The following is a 24,009-nucleotide window of genomic DNA, read 5'->3' on the forward strand; positions in this document are numbered from 1 at the left end:
ACCTTAAAATTCCTAAGCCTAAACATATATCGTTTGATGACATTTTTTTTATAAATTTTTTATTTTGAAATAGGTTTTTAATATATATATATATATATACACACTAGTGCTTAGACCCCGTGCGATGCACGGACAACCCTACATAATTTTTCTTAAACTTTATTTTAAGATTATATCAATGAATAAATATAACTGAGTTGGACATAATAAAAATATTCTTATAAGTTGATTAATTTAAAGAAGAAGAATGCTAGATATACCTTGGGATTTATTAATGATACATGAGGGCTTAAAACACGTACATTGCATGCCGGAGAGAAATTATAAAATTGATTGCCCATAGTAGACGCATATAAGAAGGATTATGTTGGTTACCTGGATGTGATAGGTATTATGAATTTTCCCCCACTTTGATATATAGACCCACGTGGATGCGTTATAACCTTAAATAATTTCTTTAATAACAGTTCAAGCATGCATGTAACGAAGTAAATGTACTCCTATTACAACTAATGACCATTTTAAAAAAAATTAATGACTTAAAATGCATAGAAAAGTCTTAGTTAGCACTAAAATAAACCAAATATACCTCATAATTTTCATCACAAATTTGATAGGCTGTTCTTTGTATAAGATTTGAAATTTGTTGATCATTCATTTTAACTCCAATAGCACCAATGACATCTACAATCCTAACTTGCACATTAAACCTACCAAAAAAAAAGAGATACAATTTTACCACACAAGTTAATGATTATAGAGTTTTAATATGAAATATAAATATATACCTAGGATTGATGAGAACTCCTTCCTTGTTATATAAACAACAAATCCACATTTTGTTGTCCCTTAATGCATCAATAATGTCGACTGTATCCATGTAGAGATCGGTCAACTAAATTTCTCGGGAACAGTTCACACATTCCATTGAATATCATAACTGGTCGGTTGGAATGAAACTGATTGTTGCAACAACAACCACTTTATCAAACTGTCAAGATAAAAATGTTTATACATTAGAATGTTAAAAAACTAGTTATAAATTTGAAAGAAAGTTATGTTAAAAAGTAATCTAATTAAAAAAGAAAAATTCACAAACAATGAATACTTACATGTTCGTCCATCAGGATCATCTCAATACTACCTATGTTATTAACATCTCCATATAGAGGTTGCTTCCATAGCCGCAAATTCTAACCGTTATCGTACATGGCTTATTATTTGGACGCAAATTTCTAATTGAAACATGGTTTAGTGAAACCATGCTAAAATTGATCTGTTATGTGTTTACGTTTTGAAATGTCTTAAACCTAAATGGAAGTGGCCTTATATAGACATAGACATGCAAGGAAGTAACCGCCACAAGCAATACACGAACTGTTACATATTCAAATTTTTGAAAATTTGAACTTCTTGAAAGCATAACTAATCCATTTTCGAAAATTTGAACTTCCTATAAAAGTAACTAACCCGTAGACATTCTAAGGAGCAATATTGTAATGATTTTTGGGCTTTCTTGCATTTTTAAGCATGCCACATAGGCAATAACTAACAAATTTTGAAGTGGGATTTATATAATGTAGGGATGTGTGTGTGTGTGTGTGTGTCTGAATTTAATATACAATATCTACCCACTTTAATAAATGAAACATAAATATAAATATCTTAATAATTTTTTATTAGGGTAACTTACACAAATGATACCTGAAGTATACACAAAATTATGATTTTGATACCTCACATGCACGACACATGACTTGACTTAACGGCCAAATAGGCGACCGTTAGTGATAGGTATGGTCAGTGTAAGTTTTTGGCAATGATGGGTATGTTTCGTGTAATTTTTGAATTGTAGGTATGATCAGTGTAGTTTTGAACAAACCTCAGGTATGATTTTTGTAATTTACCCTTTTTTATTTCGTGATCATATCTTGGTGATTTTATTTAGAATTTTGTTTGATATTATTAAGAACTTCATTTGATTAAAATTTTTTTTATTTGTTAATCTCTAATATGATATAAGGTTTAATTAGATTAGAACAATAAATAAATACCAAAGATCGGATATTGATGTCGATGAACTTTATATGGAGTTGAAGTTATTTGACACGTCACAAATTGACTAACTTAACACCTTATTGATGTTTTGAAGGTCTTGAAATAACTTGGTTATTTCCAGAATGCAACCATTGCATATTGAATATTATTGACTATTCTAGTCACGATTACATCTGTCAAAAGGAGAAGTTAAAGTTATTGAAATATTTTTGTTATAACGTTTTAGTTTTATATATAATAATAATTTCTTACTCGTATATAATTAGATTCTTAAAAGTAGGGGACATCTTTTGCGTGGCTCAGACGGAGTACCTGAATTCTCAGGGCCGCCACTGTTGATGCATAGTTATTCCCCGAGACAATTTAAATCCTCGTTTAGTATTTATGTCTTTCCCAGCCTTTAAAAAAAAAAAAAAAACAAAAATGGTATGTCAATATGGTCACAACATTAGCATTTACATGCTATAAGAAGTTATAAAGATACAACATAAGACATTCTTACATTTTGATATTGTACCTAATAAATTAAAAAAAGTACTGTAGTGTATATCAAATACTCAAAATATCTATATTGTACACCTCCATTCGACTAACTACATATACCTCCAAGTTCCAAATCATTCATATCATCATTTGTGGCTACATATCGCTTGGTATGCGAACTCTAATCATTTAACTTTAATTAATAATCCTATAAATCCTAGTAAATTCGATCTATTTCAAATAAAACCAATCTAACTATGGGCGTAAATGAGTTGAGCTTCTAACACGCTACTCGAGTTCAAAGTTATGAGTACTAGTAGCTCGTTTAATTCGAGTTCAAACAAAAAATTAGAAGTTTAACAAGCCGAGCTTAAATGAGTAAAATCTGGCTTGACTCATTTAATATCTCGATGAATTATTCGGAATCAAATGAGCTAGTCAGGTTTAACAAGTGCTATCTTAGTTAGATACTATAATATATGATCATAACAAGATTATTAGAGCTTAAATTTGAGATGCTTTTTCCGAATTCAAGCTCATAAACAAGTAAATATGAATTCAAAATGTTTCCAAATAAATTCTTGTAAACAGAGGCGGGGCTAGATATTAAAGTTGACGGGGGCTCAATCGTCAATGTTTTCATAACCAAATCAAATGTCGAATAAGTTTTCTTATGGATCCGTTGGGAATTGTATACCTTTGCAACACTGAATTAATATATTTCTAATTTCAAAATAAATATTACGAATAAAATAAAAAAATGTTAATAAACAAATTTTATACCTTTGCATTACTAAAACAAAATACGTAGTAAATAACAATTAAAGAAATTAATATTGAAATAAATAGAAAGAAAAAAAAGTTAAAATCATACGGATTTCAATAATGCCAGTGGTAGATATATAATAACTAGAAGTGTGGCTCACGCGTTGCAACGACAACGGTTTATAACGCGTGAGATGTCATAACGGTAATGCAAGTTGTTAAGATTACTTTCACGAGTCGCGACAATGAGACATGTAACTGTGATTATCATTCTAAATATAAGTCGATGATTAGATGTAAAAAAATAATCAGGTGCAAAAATTAACCATTTTAAATAGGGCAATGATATTTGTACCACAACTGTGCATTAAACAGTTGTATGATGTGCATAAATTATGGTACATTGTGGTAGATATAACTGTGGTACGAATATCACCTTCTTTTTAAATATATTTGTTAGGGTTATTTAGAGGTAGTTTGATGTTATTGAAAAAAGTCCTGAATTTTTTAAAATAGAGACCAGTTTGTTTTATAAGGTATTATAGATTTTAAAACAAAAAATGATTGACATGCCTAATACATTGACTTAAACATATGTCTAAAACTTTAGATATTTGACATATTTATCATGAGTTTTCATATTCTTAATCTTTACCATTCATTATAAAATATGTCATCATCTTATTTTTAAACATTTTTTTAAGCACACCAATTAAGCATATTAATCATTAGCCATAATAATATATTCCACTACTTCCAAAAAGCTTCCACACTCCCCATAAAGATCATCTTTGACATAACCATCACCACACCATCCCTGTAAAAAACAACCACACTACTACAACACCTCTTCATTACAAAATCCTCCACCGAAATCATAATACTGAAGATTTACAAATCAACTTCAAGGTCTACTCCAAGATTTACTTTAAGATCTCTAGTGATTTACTTATATATTTTCGATTGAGTAATGGTTTGCCATGAAAAGTTGACTAGTTGGCTGGGGTTAGACACCTCAGCGTTTTAACTAGCTCCGTCACTACTTGTAGATGCATAAACGAGTCAATAATCATGATGCTAAAACCCTAATAATTTTACATAAAATATTTAATTTGATGTTAAACTAATCCAAAATTTTGCTACTCGACTCGGTATTATAACCCGAGTTGACTTAAATTGATTTTCATTATATCATTACATGTGTACCACCAGACGGCCCTCGCAGCCACTACCGTTGAATTGCATGAATACCGTGTTAATATTTGTTTAGAGGTTCGTGTTAGACACAGGGTCTTTAATCTAGTTTTATTTTATTAAATTAAAAAAACGTACACAAACATAAACGAATTTTCCATGGAAAATTTATATCTATACTACTAATAATAATTCACAAACAACAATCCAACGTGTACCACCAACTGCGAGTGGGGAATGAAAACAAAGTTTCTCTTTCCGCTTGGCTCGCCCAGAAAGTAGAAGCCAACTTGCATTACAACAACAACATCGCCTTTCACTTGGTGTCATTAATCGTCCTTCCAAATTCTTTTGCTGGTCAGGATTTCAAAACGACAATCGAACCTGCGTTTTATCCAACACTCTACGCCCGTTGGATCTCTCTTTAAGCTTTACTAATCCTTTCATTTTTTGCATGATTTGAAGAAAAAAGGTTAGGGTTTCTGTTATATATATATATATAATTATGAAATTGATTAAATTATTATGATAGTTCAAAGCTTATAGTGTAGTTTAATTGTTGCATGCATTAAATTGTTCAATTCTTCAAAATAATAATTATATTGGGGATTTTTTTGTGGATGGCGGCGACGGGGGTGGCGGCTGCGGAGATAGTGGCGTGGTTATTAATATAAAAGTATTGAGATATAAAATAAAGTATTGTAGTTATTTTAAGGGTTTAAGGATGTATGTTGTAAATGATTTATTAAGGGTATTATAGGTATATTAGGTAGAGATGTTTAAATTAGTGAATAAATGAGATGGGTAATTTGGGTAGATCAAGTTCTTTTTTGAGAAAATAGGAGGGCTGAATGCTTTATAAGGTAGTTAAGATAAGATTAAGATTAATGAGTTTTAGTATATGTGATGCATGTTAGATTTTTTTTATTTTTTTTTAAATAAAGTATTTTGTTTGAATTTATTAGTACTTAATATGTTGTTAACCTTAGATTGAGTTTAAGAAGAATATAGAATAGGGAAGGTTATCAAAAATCGGAAAAATGAATGCGGAGTGATTAGAGAAATTTTTTTTGATTGAAACTGCTTAAGATCTTTTACGTTTCCTAAAGTGACGGCTCTCTAGTTAATAGTTAGATGGTTGGCCTATAAGCAAAAACTTACTGGGTTGGAGTTATATAAGATACGAAGAAAGAAAGGACGTAATAATCGTTTTTGGGTGTGCCATATTGAGTACCAAGGAAACTATCTTCTAGATGGCCTAGTGGTGAGTCGTCTGGAGGTCTCAAGAGGGGGAAATTCTTGGAAATGGTGATGGGAATACCGGTTAGGCTGTGTGCATATAGAGTATCGATAAATGGTAGGAAATTCATCTCCCAAAACCTGAGACTTATCCCTTATATGTTATTTTGACCCTTTTTCCTTTTGCGATGAAATCTACTATCAATTTCTATTGCATTCGAGTTTGAAAATATATTATCAGGCACTTGCTATACAGCTTTGAGGCATTACATAAATCCATTAAGGCATTAAGTTTAAGTATTGTTGAATCAGTGACAAGTTAAAGCCTGTCAATCGAATGATTAATTTACCTTTACTATGGGCTTCTCAAGCTAGGCCAAGAAGATGTTGCATTTCTTTTAATAGGTAAAATGACCACTATTGGAAGTTTTAGAATGCATGTTTAAGATGTTGTGTTTGTTTCAATTTGAAAATACCACAAATATTTATATATCTATCTTACATCAGGTACAAGGAAACTTTTTAACCATGGATGCACATTCTGCATTGTCCTTTCAAAGACCGGCTGCCAGACAACTTAGTAACCATGGAGCCACCAGCATTCGGTCTTCTCCTTTGGAAGATAATTATCGCAAGTTTCCCGAACATCAAACGAGTTTCACTAGCGGGGCTGTTGGACACATTTTCTCCTCATCTTCAGGGCTGTCTTCAGATCTTCACTATTCTTCTGTTACTTCTCATGAAAAGCATTCAGAAAGGCTATCTTTCATACCTCAGTGCGCAGGAGTTCTCCAGTCTACGGCATCAAGCCAGTATATTAAAGAAAACAACAATAATTCATGGAGTACTGATTCACTCACTGATTTTCTTGACTATCCACAAAGTGTACCCATTCAGTCTAGTAATTTAGAACAGAATATAATGCCATCTGACGATCTCAGTAAACAAAATGATTGGCAAGATTGGGCTGATAACCTCATTACTGTAGATGATGCTATGACCTCTGATTGGAATGATATTCTAATTGATACCAACATTATTGATCCAGAACCAAAGGTATGTTGAACTTTTGTTCTTTGCATTTTATATGTTATTAAACTATCGAATGTGAAATGGGTTACTACGAGCAAAACCGCTTATATAAGTAAGAGACAAAGTGCTGTGGATTTTTAGATTTCTTAGAGGTCGCAGTTTCAAACTGATTCACTTATAAATGGATCTGTTTGGGTTACGTATTATCTCTAACAGGTTAAAGTGGTAACATAAAAATGAATTGCTTATAAGGAAACTCTTCCAACATGTCGAAAGTGCTACACTATGTATTTTTTAAGCGTAAAACCTCGCAAGTCTTTTTAAGAAAAATCCTACATAACTCTCCAAATAATTTAACTTCTGTAATAACATTTGACACCCTGATTAGTTTAGGTCAACTTGATTAGTTTTGGCTATAACAAAAGATTTACCTATATCGAACCTAACCTGTTGTGACCAAGGTTGGGGAACTCGCGACTTGGACAATTGAACTCGGCTCGGAGAGGGGGTGAGTCACGGGGTTTTGGGTTCCCGGACTTGCTCTGGGGGAAATTGGATTGGGATTTTTACATATAACAATAATAATCTTAAAGTTATATGTAATAGAAAATTTAGAAATAGACTAGAAACATCAAACATAAACATAATTGCTTAGAAACGTTAACATCATAGGGTTTGACCGAGTCTTGCCAAATTTTACCAACTTTGACTCGATTTTACCCGTTGAGCGTATTTGTTGTCGGATCCGGTCAAAATCGACTCCTATGGTAGCCGAGTCACAAGATGATACTGAGTTGACGGCCGAGACGGCCGAGTTTTACAACCTTCGTTTCACTTTTTCTCAACCCTTAATTTTTGTCATCTTTAAGAATTCTTTTATACTTTTATACTAAAAACATGAAACATAGATATGGGGGTATCTTCATTTCTCATGCCATACTACACTGTTACTGAAGAAGCAATTGTAAGTGGTGAGCTTGCCAGCTTGTTCTAAGTGGGGTTAATAGCGTAAAACGGTAACTAAATTTGGCCTAAACGATTTTTTTTTTCCAGCAATATAAAACCGTCACTATTTCAAAGTCTTTGAAATAAAGAGTATTCAACCTTGAAAACAGGTCACAGATTTTCTGCGCCACCTAAAAAAATAACATATTTTTTAATCGTAGCACTGACCCATTATCTACTCTGGCTATGACGTCATCATTTTTTGACATAGCATTCTGGAAGGATTACCTAAAATCCAAGTTTATTAAAGTTTTAGCTTTTTGTGGGTGAACAAAAGCTGCTTATCTTTTTAAGCAGTTAAACCTTATAGGTGCTATGCTTGTTAATCAGTTTATTGGAAAGATCTCAATCTATGTTTGGTTCTTGGCATATTTCTCAATCAGACTTGTTCATTCTGTCAATAGTTACGAGTCATATGTATTTTATTTTAGATGGCATTTCATGCTGGGGGGTCATCTACAACCTCGATACAAGTACAAACGTCGATTCCTCAATCATCTGGTGAAGTTTGCATTCCAGTGGTTCCATCACCTTCTGCTAGTGGTTCTCAATCCAAAGCACGGATGCGTTGGACTCCAGAACTTCATGAAGCCTTTGTCGAGGCAGTCAACAAACTGGGTGGCAGTGAAAGTAGTATCTTTTCCATTATGTGCTTTTGACATAATATAGTATTAACTATATCATAGATGTGGGTAACACGTAAAATTGGGTTTGGGTCAAAATTCGTTCGGTCAGGTGACATGAAATATTTCTTGTACTCTCATTTTTAAATAGCTAGTGTGTGAAATATAATAACACAAATGTTATTTCAGTAGCATCCATTTTTCAAAATAAATTGATCTGAAGGTCTCAGGCATTTGATGTACGGTCAACTTTCCAACTGTTTCCTTTTGATAGGCAGAATCATCCTGTCTAAATTGCCTTTATATTACACTAGTTTTATTGTGCTCTTTTATATCTGTAACTGCAGGGGCTACTCCAAAGGGAGTACTGAAGCAAATGAAAGTTGAAGGCTTAACTATCTATCATGTAAAGAGTCACTTACAGGTGCAGTTATGGTAGTTCTCAATTGATACAAGTTACAAGTGTTAAGAAGTTGTTTTTCTTCATTTAATGCAGAATGTTTTTTGTTTTCGCAGAAATATCGAACAGCTAGATATAGACCTGAGCCTTCAGTAGAAGGTAATAAATCCTGCTTTTTTTTCTTTTCTTGTGAATCTGATTCTTCTTAGGTATTCTAAAGCAGTATCATGATTAGACAGAGTTGATATATGGTGGTAGCTAAAAATTTAAATTATTTGAGACTGTTACAAATTATATTGGTCAATTACTTATTGCAGGACCTGCAGAGAATTTAACTAAAGCTGAAGATTTCTCATCTCTAGAGTTGAAAACGTAAGTTCGACTGGATTATGTTTCAATATAACTTCGATTTACTTTCTACCTTTGTTATGTAAGCATATACTTAAAGCCACTTATCACAAATTGCATTTCATAAAATGTTTCACCATTCATGAGTTTCTTTTGGCCCAAATTTTCTTCTATCCACCGAAAAAGTGAGGTTAGTTGTGCACCACTAAATTTACCTTTGTACCCCATTAAATCAATTAAAACAAAAGATGGTGTGCAAAGGCCTGGTGGTGGACACAGATTAGGCGGTGTACAGATGACCTACCATCGAAAAAGGAAGTTTTGATATAAGCAATATTAGATTTCTTTCTCCGCTTGGCAATTTATACCCATTTACATATGGATGGGTCGATTGGGGTCTTGTTTCATTCGAGACTGGTCAAATGTTGGATGAATAGAAAGTATCCCAAATTCTAATGTATATGATCTATGTATCTTTATTCAAACTAGTCATATCACTATTGTTATACTTTTATCTTGTATTGTAATGTACATAGTTGGATCATCCGTGCTTGGGGTGTGTTGTATTTGGTTCTCCCTTTATCTTGGGAGCTATGTTATAAGAAATCTATGTTGTTAAAGTTAAACTAAACTTTTCACATTATTTATTTACAGAATTTTATTCCTTAAAATGTGAACAAGTGTTTCCTGGTCAGCCCTTACTAAAAGTTGCCCATTATATCCCAAACTCTTTTTGACTTGTTATCCAATCTGTCTTTCATGTTACCTTTTGCTACTTGACTTGAAATTCATTAGTAGTTAAAATTTTGCCTTTTAAGCTAGCTATTATGTAACCTAACGCTTCCTTCACTTTAGGCATTTGACATCTTTGTTCATGCCCCATTTGTATTATGATGATTTGCTGGTCCTTAAGTATTAGTTTTACATATTACAGGGGTTTGGAGATTACTGAGGCGTTACGATTACAAATGGAAGTTCAGAAGAGGCTACATGAACAACTTGAGGTATGATATACACTTAAGGACTTATGGTGTTTGCTTATTCTCAAATATCCAACAAAATTTAAATATAGAGCATCAAAGCTGGCAGGTTGGGTACTTGGGTAACAAATGCTATGGGTTTGGGTGAAAATGCGTTGGTTCAAATCGTGGGAGGAGGGTATTTTCGTGAAAGTTCTACGTTTCGTAGGCATTCGAGTTATTTCAGGAGTAGAAGTAGGATAGTTTCCCCTTAAAAAAGAAATAAAACGAGTTGGTTGCCCAAACTGTTTTTTTTTTTTTTTCTATTTATATTTTAATTTAATAAGTAATCAATGTATTATGATCACACATTATTTGGGAGACTTGAGTGATCTCTAAATGGTTCAATCTCTCCAACCATTTCCCTTTTAGCCAACTTTTGTTTTTACCTGTTCGACACATTAACAATCGAGTATTATGCTAAATGACCAGTTTCACTTAAATGGGTCGAAATTGCCTATTCTACATTTTAGGATTGTTAAATACTCTTGGTATATACTTCCCTTTGACCATCTTTGTGTAGATCCAAAGAAACTTACAACTGAGAATAGAAGAACAAGGTAGATACCTTCAGATGATGTTTGAGAAGCAATGCAAGTCAGGAATGGACAAGTTCAAGGCTTCATCGTCTACCCTGGATCTAATCAATGAGAATCCAATTTCACCTGCAAAAACAGAACTAACATCCTTGCAGGCTAACCCCGATGACCTAGGACTTGACCCAGTGATTGGACAATCTGAAGAAGGCCCGAGCATGTCAGGACCCTCTGACTCTCAACCTACTAAGCGTGCAAAGTTGAATGAGTAAGAACCTATTTAGCTGCCAAATCATCTTAAACTTCTATATGGGATGTAAAGGTTTTTAAGTAAAACGATGACAAGAGATGGAAGTCTTGAAACTTTTGTTTTTATAACCAGTTTCTATATAGATTTTGTTTAATAAGAACCCTAAATCAGATGGTACAATTCCTGATGTAGTTTTGAATCACCCTAGAGAGAGAGAGTTAGTTATAGGATTTTTAGGCTTTCATACTCTATATAAAGCGGAAATTCTATGTTATTTGCCAAAGCTGCACCTACACTTGGTCCAGAGTGCATTGCTTGGATGTAGTGTACATATATGTAAATATCATGTACTCTATTTATTCATGAAATCATGAACAAGGGTGTCCACACGCTGACATTTTAGGGCTCCTTTCAGTAATCAGATTGTTAGATATATCGCAAAAGGCTCAAGATTGCTGTCATACTGTTGCTAAAGCCATCTTTCTTTTAAGTATTAACTGTATGATACCGACATCGTTGGGCAGTAATTCGTGCAAGGTACTTGCTCCACATGAACTAGGCATAATCTCTCCTTTCACAGGTTGGTAGTGGCCCTTTCATGGTAAGTGGCTCGGTTGTTTTGTTCCCAATTCTGAGCTTAATTTCCGGTGGATTTCTTTTGGGTTAATTGCTCAAGGAACAAAATTTCAGTTTGTTGAACTCTGTATTTTTAGTCGGTATGTCTTTAGGTATTTGCATATGGAAAATTGGAAACCATGGTTGCCACAACTATGTTTCGTCAAGTTTACATAGTGTTTGATAAAATGACCGCCATGTCAATTGGGATGAAGAGGTGTGAATGTTATGTATTCTAAAAAAAGTAATACACCCCCTTTTTGGTTTGTCTTTTAATGACAACATTTTCGGGACAAATTACCAAGGGAATTTAATATTATAAACTGACAAATATAAGTTTGGCATGAAAGTTGAAACCAACGAAAACAATACCCTCCCAACTTTGACTAATTGTATCTATAGTCTTACATACGCGAAGTCAAGAATACAAAATGCCGATGTTACTTTTACTTTTTCGGACTTGATAGCTTGCCCTTTTCCAAAGGCTCGGTTATAGTACATTGACTAAATGCAGGCTTCATTTCCATATTTCTTGCACAATGGTGCACATCGAGGGTCTTGTCTCGGGTGCTACTTGGGTACAAGCTAGAGCAACTTTGAGTACACGCACCACTTAGACAGAGGCAAAAGCCTTTGGTCGAGGATATCTTTCAAAAAAAGTAGGTCGTCTAAAGAGGTTGAGGTTGTGCTTCTGGACTACTTTGATTTCCAAATGAACATATATAAAACTTATCATAACGTAATGATTTGCATTATGAAAGATATAAATATTACGTTAAACAGTCAAAATCAGATGTTTAGTTGTAAGTTGTAACTTATATTCAAATTTTCAAAAAAAATTAACTTCATTTAGGCTGTAACTTCTTTGTGGTTTGGGTTTGATCTTTTTTGTATGAACATACAATATAAGGCAATGCTGGATGCTATCAAACCAAGAACGGCGACCATTACAAGAACCGCAATAAGAAGCTTATAATTTCTGGGCTTGTCTGTTGCAGTATCACCTTTACAAGGGACTAATTCCTTTTCTGATCCACATAGACCCGGGTTTCCTCTGAAGGATGTTGCCGGTGCTTGCTCGAAAACACCTTCATTTGGCACTGGTCCTGACAAGTTATTGTATGAAAGATCGATAGTTTCTAAGCTGATCATGAAAGTAGATAAGCTTTGGGGAATTTGGCCTGAAAAGTTATTGTGTGAGAGGTTAAGATATTGGAGCGTGTTAGCTAGATCTTGAGGGATACTACCGGAGAACGAGTTGCTGCTCAGATCTAACATAATTTGTAATTGGGCTAAGTTTCGTAGCTCAAGTGGTACTATTCCTGATAAACGATTGTTGCTTAAGTTTAAGCCTAATAGTCTAGTGCAATCGCCTAGTGTTGTTGGTATGCTTCCATTCAGCTCGTTTTGTGAGAGATCAAGTGAAGCGAGACTGGTTAAGTCGCCTACCCTTAGAGGGATTTGTCCGCTTAACTGATTGCTACTAAGATTGAGATCGAGTAGATTTTTGAGTTTACCCAAGTCATTTGGAATGTCACTGCTAAGTTGGTTCTGTTGTAGTCTTAGAACACGTAATTGTTGCAAATCTCCTATTTCAGATGGAATTTTCCCGGAAATTCTGTTCCTTTGCATTTCCAGATTGGTTAAGCTTTTTAAGTTTCCAAACTGAGGAGGAATTTCACCTGTAAAATTATTGTCACTAAGATTGATGTATTCGAGATTTGGGTGAAAGCCAAATACTTGTGAAATATCCCCGGAGAACTGGTTTCCATCCAGTCTAATCCGAACTAAACTGGTGCAGTTTTTTATGCAATCTGGCAATGACCCGGTGAAGTTGTTGTTATTCACGGTGAACCTCTCGAACTTGAAACCACTGCACAAATCTGAAGGTAGTTCTCCTGAGAACCTGTTGCTCCCTAATCTGACATTTATCAAAAATGGATGGTTCTTGCCTAATTCTGCAGGGATACTACCCGAGAGGTTGTTGCCAAACACCGAAAGATCAGTCAGGTTAGATAGTTTTAGGAAACTACGAGGAAACTCTCCGGTCAACTGGTTTGAGTTTAGTTCAAGTTTAACAAGTGACGTCAAGTTTCCGAGCTCGGGTGGTATTGTTCCAGTAAGATTGTTTCTGAATAGCTGCAGAGTTCGAAGATTAGCCAAGTTTCCAAGTGTTGAAGGTATTGAACCTGAAAGAGGATTGATTGCAAGAATCAACTTTTGAAGATTTTTCAAGTTTCCTATCTCTGGCGGAATGGGCCCTCTGAATTTGTTTTCAAAGAGACTGAGAATGACGAGATTTGTCCAGTTTGTGATAAGATCAGAAGAAATTTCACCAGAAAGATTGTTTACAGATATGTTTAAGTTAGAAAGCTTTGTCAGATTGGTCAAAGACAAAGGCAACACCCCTGAGAATGAGTTTTCGGCTAGTGCTAAGAAGGAGATATTGGAACACAATCCAAGCTCAGAAGGAATCGAAGAATTGAGTCGATTGGAAGTGAGATCTAGGTACCAAAGATTTTGGAGATAACCAATAGAAGAAGGTATCTCTCCTTCAAAGAAATTGTTATTCAACTCAATAACTTCAAGATTTGGCATCAAATCTAAATCCTGCAAAAGTACCCCTGAAAATTGGTTGTATCCTAGACTAAGATTTTTCAAGTTTGAAAGTTTGTAAAAGCTCGTTGATAATTGACCTTGAAACGAGTTATTTGTGAGATTAAGGTATTCAAGATTGCGAAAGTTGGTGAAAAATGATTCATGTAAGGAGCCATTCAGTTGGTTTACTGACAAATCAAGGAAAGTTAATGTTGGCATACTTGAAACATTGCCAATGGTGGATGGAATAGAACCACTGAGATTATTTTTTCTTAAATCAAAACGGGTTAGATTTGGGAACGAAGAAAAGTTGAATTCAGCTAGTGTTCCAGTGAGAGATGAATCGTGAAGGTTTATCTCAGAAACCGTACCTTCTTCATTGCAGACAATACTAGTCCAGTTGCAAAGATTCTGAATGTTACTTGACGACCACGAATTCATTGAAGAAGAAGACGATGATAAGGTAGTCTTCCACCTAACAAGAGCTTCTGCTTGTGTTATGGATGTTGATGTGGCCGTTAACGGAAGCAATGAAAGAAATGCAGCAGTACATAAGAACAAATTCAAGATGCTATATAATGCCATGGATGTTTTCGTAAGTTCCTTTAGTGTTCTTAGTGTTATGTACTAAGTTTTTTGCTAGAAAAAGATGATAAATGAAGAGATTGATAGCTTAAAATGATTCATAAAGTATAATGCTTATATAGCACTTCTATGGCTGGTGATCATTAGGACAAGTCAAGTAGTTTTCATCTCAAGTCATTTTGTATGGTTTTTGTATTCACATGTAGTTGACAAATTTGCCATTTTCAGAATACTTTTATCAACTAGGCTGTGTATGTTTCATTAAGTCATATTGACTTCTTTTTTTTTGGGTCTATGTTTAACTTCATTTTTTCGATATTTTAATGTTCATAGTTTACCTTATTACAGTTTTTTGAATATAAATAACTGTTTCATATTCTAACAACCAAACTTTTTTTTAGTACCAATGTGAATGCCTAGAAATTTAGTAAGATGACTTGGTTTTTCGGATTTGATTGGCAAGAAAGGAAGGACAAACGTGAGAAGCTTCTTTTGTTAGAGCATAGTAGTTAGTTACAAGATAAGTGTGCGTTTAGATTGTCTTTCTTCAACTTCTTCTCTTCAAACTAAACAAGGTTGAAATTCGTGTCATAATTGATGGTCGACAAAGCTTATAGATACCGTCACCATCTACCGTTATACAACAGTGGTTTAGAGATCGTTCCAACAAACGGCGGTCCTATACAAACGGTTTAGAGATCGTACCGACAACGGCGGTCCTACACAACATTGGTTTAGAGATCGTTCCGACTAACGGCGGTCCTATCCACTTCGTAGAAACAATTTGCATATGAAATAATAATTTAGAGATCGTTCCGACAACGACGGTCCTAGGTTAGAGATCGTTCTGACTAATGACGGTCCTATCCACTTCTATTAACAAATTTCCGCCATACAAAGGCAGTCTCGCTAACCAGGGGCGGAACATTTAAGGGGCAAGAAGGGGTTTAGAGCCCCCCAAAAATTTGGGTATTATTTAGCAATTACTTAAAATTTTAGTTAAATTTTTTTTTTTTTATATACATTTACCCCCTCAAAAACATGGGAAATTTTTTTTTACCCCCCTCACAAAGGGGTTCATCTTTCGCCGCTGCCGCTAACAACAGTAGTTTATTTATTTTTTTCCCGGCACAAATACAAGCCGGAGGCGGAAACAGGGGAGAAAAGGAGTTGAAGATGTAGACATTGCTTTTAGAAGTTTCTTTTAGATTTAAGTTTTTTATGTTTCTTCTTATTTGTTTTTCAAGCTAGAATCGCTCTATGCTTAGCTTGCGGGGGAGTATTAGACATAGGTTAGTTTCTATATATTAAGTTTCTATAATATTAGTTAACATGTATTAGGTTAGGCTACTTTATAAATAAAGCCTCTTGAAATCCCTTCAATAACACAACAATATAATACAACAATTACAATTACAATAACTTACAAGGTTTATCAGTTGGAAGCAAAACCTTTCCAGAAAAACAAAATATGCGATAAAATTCTTGCTTTGTAGAGATTTCTAAGAATAGTAGAATACACCATTTTTATATTGTAATTCGGAACTAGACAGAAATCTTTTAATGTTTTTCATATTTTATAAACCTCCTATTCAAATTTCTAAACTTCATGAATCATCACCTCACTTATCATGCTTTTTTAACCCTTTTAACATCAATTACTTTTGTAGTTATCATCATCGTCGTTCCTACTGGTGCCCCCTACCATCTTTGTCACCGCCACCGCTGCTGACACTTCCATCACCTTCATCACCCGTCGTCGCCGCCACTACCCTCACAGGCACTGAATTACGCAAGGATAAGTGTAGTTTACCATTATAAATACATATGTGAAGTAATATATTCCAACGTCGAAAGAGTTATTTTTAAAATATTTTTTAATATAAAATTTGTTGCAATGTCTAATTGTGTAGAAGATACTGTATAAGTATATAACCAATCTCCATTCCCGTTAATGCTTTGATAGCATTAAATACAAATGTACAATCAGATATGAATTGACATCTTTTTACAATTAAAATTAAATAATGTTTATGTCACCGGACGGCTAGCCGTTACATTCATACGGGCAGACGGTCACTAGCGATCGATCCACAAAGTCAGGGACTACAGGGAAGGGAAAACCAACCAATTTAACCACTACAAAAGGCACGACGTTAAATTGGTGGTAAAACCTTGCCTGCTCAGACTCGAACCCTGGTCTCCCCAGGATCCAAGCATTATTGCAGGGCTTCGGAATGCCGCTGCGGTTTTAACCCATTGGCAATTAAAACTAAATGTTAAATTTGATTTTTAAGGGGATTTAAAAATATTTATTATACATGAGAGTTGAATTTGTCACTTTTATTTTTTTATTTTTGTTAATAGTTGTATTTATAGTATGTATAATTTCACGGTACCTATAATTTTATATTTTGATTGAATTGTAAGGCTGATAACAACATATTCCATATACCATGGTATTCTCCCATACCATGTCGGAACATCTCTATCAACGTGGTATGAGGCATGGAATCACTTTTGTGATATCACATACCGCACGCGAAACAATGGGGAGTAAGAGCACTTTGTTTGTTTGTAAGAGTATTTATAATGAGTGAGTTTACTAAATAAAGTGTATTGTATAACAATATAACATCTTAATACATGTTTAACGATTCATGACTAAAAATTACGGAGTAATATTATACGGATCATTAATTTTGATAAACTAAATAGACAATGACGACCAAAATAATTAAACAAAACGTCCCTATAGAACCCAATAGGAACATGACACGCGAACAACTTATAACTAACTAGACCTCTCCATCCGCCTAACCGTCACCGGTTAGCCTCACCGTCTTCGATCGGTCCGGTTAGCCTATCGTTGCCGACTTGCCGTATAGCCACACGGTCACCTTCCGGCTTCATCACCGCCATTCGAATCTATTCTCTTACACTTTTAATAGTGATATATTAAATTTGAATATATAGCAATTCACTAATATTTTGTATCAAATGCTGTATAATAAGTACCCAGGTGTTCACTTTTAAGTGGTTTTTAGTATATTAGAATGAAAGCATTACATATAGTGTTAATAATTGATTAAATTTGAGATCATTTTCTATTTTAAGAATATTGTTAGTGACAATTTAGCATGCACTCCAGGTGTTCGATGAAATGACTCAATGACCATTTTATGACAAAATGCCATGATAGTTAATTAGTTATACTTTTTAAAGATGTATACGTCAGTAGTCGGTTTATAGATCATTAACGTCATAGCTCATCTTTTTATCTATCGTTGAATGCTTGGGTATGTCGTGGGACGTTTGAGTTTTGGTAGTCGATCGCCTTGTTTTCCCCTCCCATCAGGATTTATCCAGACCAGGCCTAGGAATGATTATGCTTCATAATCAGATATCGGATTATGTATCATCGAAGATGTCATAATCTTTAATTGTATTATGAGATTTTCTTCAACGCTTTCAGGTGTGTACAATCTCTTTATGGAAATCCGATATCTTCTAATGCAAGTGAAGATCACCATTCAGGTACGGCTTTTTACAAAATCAAAGTATAACGTGGACATTTTAGGACTGCTTTCAGTTAATCAGATTAGATATGTTAGATCTGTGAGAAGGTCTACGGTTTCTGTCATGCTGGTTGGTAAAAGCCTATATTTTTTTTAGTATAGTGGCACTGGCAATCTGGTATCTTCGGTCAGTAAAGCATTCTAGCGCTTATTCCATACAAGCCGCGGCCTATTTTCCACCTTTGGAAGGTTGGGCAATGGGCATTTATGATGTAAGGCATATGTCTTTTCGTTTTCAGTTCTCTACTTGGTTCAAGTTGTTGGAAATCTATGTTTTTCCTCAGTGTTCCTTAGGTATTTTCACATGAAAATTTCGCCGACGAAGTTTGGGTTCTGTCAAATTCGTAAATTGTTTGATGTAATGGCCTCCTGCTCCATGCCAAGAGGGAGGAAAAGTTGTGAAGATTAGTGGACTTTTTATATCATTGTAAAAAAATATTCACTACTTTAAAAAGTGATTGCAAAGCTTAGTCTATACAAAGTTTATTTTCCAATGAGTGAACATTCTTGAGATTAATTTCAAGGGATTTTAAAATTATTGAAATAGAAGCATGACTTGAAACTAAAGAACACTATTATACAAGGATATAAAATTATGATCATACATTCACTTCGTGGGACTTGATAATTTGGCCTGGTCCAAAGCCTCGGGTATATTGCGCCGACTACTAGTCGATAGTTCTTGAGCAACCGTGCGCATCGAAGGTCTTGTCTCTGGTGCTACTTGGGTGCAAGCTAGAGCAATATTAAGCACGCGAACCACTTGTTCGATGACTAAGTCAGATGGGGGTGAAAGTCTCTGGTCAAGGATATTGTTCGACCATAGAGCTAGATCATCCGAAGAGGCAGAGGTCATGCTTTGTGATTGTAGAGAAAGTAATAGCTCTCCTGGATGTCTCCCCATCATAATCTCAAATGTTATGACCCCAAAGCTATAAACATCACTTTTCTTGGTTACCCTCATTGTCAGTGCAAGTTCTGAAGAATAATTTACAACCAAGACTACCGCATTTAGTAAATGATATATATAAAAATAATTGGATGTTAATATCAGATGCTTCAAAGAGAGAGACAGAGACAGAGACTATAGAAAACAGTGTTTGGTGTAAATACCTGGTGCCATATAACCATAGGACCCCACAACTTCAGTCCAGTTACTCGAGTCCATGTTCAAAAATTTGGAGGTCCCAAAATCCGACAACTTGGGAATCGTATCTGACTCAAGTAAAATATTACTTAACGAGACGTCTCGATGCACAACCGGGGGATGGCAATCATGATGCAAGTAAGCCAAGGCATGAGCAATCCCTTGGACGATACTAACCCGGGAAATCCAATCTAATACTGATTTTGCCTCTGCATTATACAGCATTTTTCCCAAACTACCCTTTTCTATATATTCATAAACCAAGTACTTATTGCCAATAGTTCTACAGTAACCATAGAGTTTGATTATATTCCGGTGCCGGATTTCAGTTAGCGCACGGATCTCGTTCTCAAAGCTTTGATCGTTTGTTGCCGAAACATCACTACCATAATTTACTTCATTCATCCGTTTCACAGCCACGATATCTCCAGTGGGTAACTTGGCTTTGTATACACATCCAGAACCTCCTTTTCCAATGCAGTAGGCATCATTGAAGTTTTCGGTGGCTTTCACAATGTCCCCAAAAGTAAACTTACATTCTCGTTTCCATACAACTGATTCTGAGCTTCTGGGCGAGTCTATAGTTGTAATCTCTTTGTGGTTTGGGTTTGATCTTTTTTGTTTGAATATACAGAATATGGCAATGCTGGATGCTATCAAACCAAGAATGATGATCATAGCAAGAACAGTAATAAGCAGTTTATGGTTCCTGGGCTTGTTCGTTGCAGTATCACCTTTACAAGGGACTAATTCCTTTTCTGATCCACATAGATTTGGGTTTCCTCTGAAGGATGTTGCTGGTGCTTTGTTGAAAACACCTTCATTTGGCACTGGTCCTGACAAGTTATTGTACGAAAGATCGATAGTTACTAAGCTGATCATGAAAGTAGATAAGCTTTGAGGAATTTGGCCCGAAAAGTTATTGTGTGAGAGGTTAAGATATTGGAGTGTGTTAGCTAGATCTTGAGGGATACTACCGGAGAACGAGTTGTTGCTTAGATCTAACATAACCTGTAATTGGGCTAAGTATCGGAGCTCAGGTGGTACTACTCCTGATAAACGATTGTTGCTTAAGCTTAAGCTTGATAGTCTAGTACAATTGCCTAGTGTTGTTGGTATGCTTCCGTTCAGCTCGTTTTGTGAGAGATCAAGTGAAGTAAGACTGGTTAGGTCACCTACCCTTAGAGGGATTTGTCCGCTTAACTGATTGCTGCTAAGATTGAGATCGAGTAAATTTTTGAGTTTACCCAAGTCATTTGGAATGTCACTGCTAAGTTGGTTCTGTTGTAGTCTTAGAACACGTAATTGTTGCAAATCTCCTATTTCAGATGGAATTTTCCCGGAAATTCTGTTCCTTTGCATTTCCAGATTGGTTAAGCTTTTTAAGTTTCCAAACTGAGGAGGAATTTCACCTGTAAAATTATTGTCACTAAGATTGATGTATTCGAGATTTGGGTGAATGCCAAATACTTGTGAAATATCCCCAGAGAATTGGTTTCCATCCAATCTAATTCGAAATAACTTGGTGCAGTTCTTAATGCAATCTGGCAATGACCCAATGAAGTTGCTGTTGGTCACGGTAAACTTCTGGAACTTAAAACCACTGCACAAATCTGAAGGTAGTTCTCCAGAGAAGTTGTTGTTCCCAAACTGGACATTTATCAAAAAAGGGTTGTTCTTGCCAAATTCTGCAGGAATACCACCCGATAGTTTGTTGCCAAACACCGAAAGATCAGTCAGGTTATATAGTTTTAGGAAACTACGAGGAAACTCTCCAGTCAACTGGTTTGAGTTTAGTTCAAGTTTAACAAGTGACGTCAAGTTTCCGAGCTCGGGTGGTATTGTTCCAGTAAGATTGTTTCTGAATAGCTGCAGAGTTCGAAGATTAGCCAAGTTTCCAAGTGTTGAAGGTATTGAACCAGAAAGAGGATTGATTGCAAGAATCAACTTCTGAAGATTTTTCAAGTTTCCTATCTCTGGCGGAATGGGCCCTCTAAATTTGTTTTGAAAGAGACTAAGAATGACGAGATTTGTCCAGTTTGTGATAAGATCAGAAGAAATTTCACCAGAAAGATTGTTTACAGATATGTTTAAGTTAGAAAGCTTTGTCAGATTGGTCAAAGACAAAGGCAACACCCCTGAGAATGAGTTTTCGGCTAGTGCTAAGAAGGAGATATTGGAACACAATCCAAGCTCAGAAGGAATCGAAGAATTGAGTCGATTGGAAGTGAGATCTAGGTACCAAAGATTTTGGAGATAACCAATAGAGGAAGGTATCTCTCCTTCAAAGAAATTGTTATTGAACTCAATTACTTCAAGATTTGGCATCAAATTTAAATCCTGCAAAAGTACCCCGGAAAATTGGTTGTGTCCTAGACTAAGATTTTTCAAGTTTGAAAGTTTGTAAAAGCTCGTTGATAACTGACCTTGAAACAAGTTATTTGTGAGATTAAGGTATTCAAGATTGCGAAAGTTGGTGAAAAAAGATTCATGTAGAGAGCCATTCAGTTGGTTTACTGACAAATCAAAGAAAGTTAAAGTTGGCATACTTGAAAAATCAGACCAGTTTGGACTAGTAAAGAAATTCCCTCCAAGATTCAAGTGCCATACCTTTTGAAGGTTGCCAATGGCGGATGGAATCGAACCACTAAGATTATTTTTGCTTAAATCAAAACGGGTTAGATTTGGGAATGAAGAAAAGTTGAATTCAGCTAGTGTTCCGGTGAGAGATGAATTGTGTAGGTTAATCTCAGAAACCGTACCTTCTTCATTGCAGACGATACGAGTCCAGTTGCAAAGACTCTGAATGTTGTTTGACGACCACGAGTTCATTGAAGAAGAAGTTGAAGATAAGGTAGTCTTCCATCTAACAAGAGCTTCTGCTTGTGTTATGGATGTTGATGTGGTCTTTAATGGAAGTAAGGAAAGAAATGCAGCGGTACATAAGAGCATATTCAAGATGCCATATGATGCCATGGATGGTTTTTGTAAGTTCTTTTCGTGGTTTTAGTGTGATCTTTAAATCTATATTTCTGTGAGAAAAAGATGATGATTGAAGAGATTGATAACTTAAAATGATTCATGAAGTATATTGCTTATATAGCACTTCCATAGCTGGTGATTAAAAGGACAAGATAAGTAGTTTTCATCTCAAGTCATTTTGTATAGTATATATATTTATCAAATTTGCCATTTTCAGAATACTTTTACCAAGCATGCTGTGTATGTTTCATAAAGTCATATGAAATACCCTATGAAATACTTTTGGGTCTATTATTAACTTCATTTTGCGGTATTTTAATGTTCGTAGCTTGAAATGATCCAAGATTATAATGCTTTACTGTATATTTTGTACTGCTTCTGTTATTATTATTTATACTTGACTGACTTTGCGCTTTTCAGGATAGTCTCTGTTATATAATAACATAAGGAGCATTTATTATTGTCTATATGGTCCTAATGCAATATTATACTCTTCATACTTTTAACTTATTATACATGTGAACAATTTATTTAATGTTGTTTATAACTGTTGTAACAACCAAACTTAAATTCTAGGAAACTACCAAGTAAGAATTGGGGAGTTTAAAAAGATTTAGGATGTGATGGGCAAGAAAGAAAGAAAAGACTTCGTAGGAAGCTTCTTTCGGTCTTGTCAAGTTGACTTCTAAATTTCCACCCAAGTTAGTTACTAATCAATGCTTATGTTCATTTCGTAAACAAGAGTTTACTTTATAAGAGTTGTTAAAAAAAAAAAAAAAAAAAGAAAAGTTTACTTTATAAGAATGCTTGTAGATGTTAATTAGATATTATTTCTCCTCCAGACTTCTTGTGGTATAGGAATAGATCTAAACATTGTTCGATTAGTTGGGAATATTGATGTAGGAGAAAGATAAATGTAGTACACATGGAAAAAAAAGTACCAGGGGACAAGTACTAGCCGTCCGATCAAAGATCTCTACGGCTCAGATCAATCTTCTTCCTTCTTCTCCGAAGAGACTGCCACCGCCAGCCACCACCTCCTTCTCCGGGGAGACAACCACCGCCACCACCATCATCTCCGACCACCCCAACCATGGCGCCGGCAGCAAGGGTTTCGCCTGTACCGTATCAAACCGTCACCATCTCTTGGATTGCCGCCCATCAAATCCATACGATTCCCATATGTGTCCCTTGACAACCAGTTTAGAACGGATGAGGGCAACGCCCCTACCGTATCCACCCGAAATCAAACCTGATTCTTGCCAGAAAAGTCGCCGGAGGTGATGGCGGTGGTTGTCTCGCCGGAGAAGAAAAAAGGAGGAGGTGTGGCGGTCGCCGGAGAAGAAGGTGGTGGTTGGCGATGGCAGTCTCGCCGGAGAAGAAGGATGAAGAACCTTGTCCTTTTTGTACTTTTTTGATTGCTTGTACTATATATAACTCACCCGTAATGTTAAGTATTATAGGTACGTTTGGCCACTTCTCATCATTATGAGAGTGTGCTTATGTGAATGAAAATCACCCTTTCAAATAGTATCGTAAGAAACATTTATAA

General features: G+C 35.2%; 3 protein-coding genes across 4 annotated transcripts; 1 reads left to right on the top strand and 2 right to left on the bottom strand.

Annotated features, from left to right (window-relative positions):
• The first annotated feature begins 4,711 nt into the window (after positions 1 to 4,711).
• Positions 4,712 to 11,370, top strand: LOC122581092 (protein PHOSPHATE STARVATION RESPONSE 1). Of its 2 annotated transcripts, none has more exons than XM_043753240.1 (8): positions 4,712 to 4,972; positions 6,247 to 6,795; positions 8,208 to 8,406; positions 8,747 to 8,823; positions 8,916 to 8,958; positions 9,117 to 9,171; positions 10,082 to 10,151; positions 10,690 to 11,370. In XM_043753240.1, exons 2-8 carry the CDS (start codon positions 6,268 to 6,270, stop codon positions 10,972 to 10,974), a joined length of 1,257 nt encoding a protein of 418 aa, XP_043609175.1. In that variant the 5' UTR covers positions 4,712 to 4,972; positions 6,247 to 6,267; the 3' UTR covers positions 10,975 to 11,370. The 2 variants fall into 2 exon arrangements, with proteins under 2 accessions (XP_043609175.1, XP_043609176.1); XM_043753241.1 differs by lacking the exon at positions 4,712 to 4,972 and adding an exon at positions 6,109 to 6,144.
• Positions 11,371 to 12,416: 1,046 nt separating this feature from the next.
• Positions 12,417 to 14,750, bottom strand: LOC122583104 (probable leucine-rich repeat receptor-like protein kinase At1g35710). Its single transcript, XM_043755540.1, has one exon. The coding sequence runs from the start codon at positions 14,748 to 14,750 to the stop codon at positions 12,417 to 12,419; it is 2,334 nt and encodes a 777-aa protein (XP_043611475.1).
• A 3,998-nt stretch (positions 14,751 to 18,748) lies between these two features.
• LOC122583105 (MDIS1-interacting receptor like kinase 2-like) lies at positions 18,749 to 22,451 on the bottom strand. Its single transcript, XM_043755541.1, has 2 exons — positions 19,442 to 22,451; positions 18,749 to 19,306 (listed from the first exon to the last, which is right to left on the bottom strand). The coding sequence occupies exons 1-2, from the start codon at positions 22,449 to 22,451 to the stop codon at positions 18,936 to 18,938; spliced, it is 3,381 nt and encodes a 1,126-aa protein (XP_043611476.1). The 3' UTR covers positions 18,749 to 18,935.
• Positions 22,452 to 24,009: the final 1,558 nt, after the last annotated feature.

Source organism: Erigeron canadensis, chromosome 9 (assembly GCF_010389155.1).
Source record: "Erigeron canadensis isolate Cc75 chromosome 9, C_canadensis_v1, whole genome shotgun sequence".
Lineage (NCBI taxonomy): Eukaryota > Viridiplantae > Streptophyta > Magnoliopsida > Asterales > Asteraceae > Erigeron > Erigeron canadensis.

Bases quoted from the DNA above. Each gene is read 5' to 3' on its own strand.
- LOC122581092 (XM_043753240.1), top strand. From the start codon at position 6,268: ATGGATGCACATTCTGCATTGTCCTTTCAAAGACCGGCTGCCAGACAA. The intron at 8,959-9,116 runs GTAATAAATCCT...TACTTATTGCAG, and splicing joins ACCTGAGCCTTCAGTAGAAG to GACCTGCAGAGAATTTAACT. The intron at 9,172-10,081 runs GTAAGTTCGACT...TACATATTACAG, and splicing joins TCATCTCTAGAGTTGAAAAC to GGGTTTGGAGATTACTGAGG.
- LOC122583104 (XM_043755540.1), bottom strand. From the start codon at position 14,750: ATGGCATTATATAGCATCTTGAATTTGTTCTTATGTACTGCTGCATTT.
- LOC122583105 (XM_043755541.1), bottom strand. From the start codon at position 22,451: ATGGCATCATATGGCATCTTGAATATGCTCTTATGTACCGCTGCATTT. The intron at 19,307-19,441 runs GTATTTACACCA...ATTATTCTTCAG, and splicing joins CTATGGTTATATGGCACCAG to AACTTGCACTGACAATGAGG.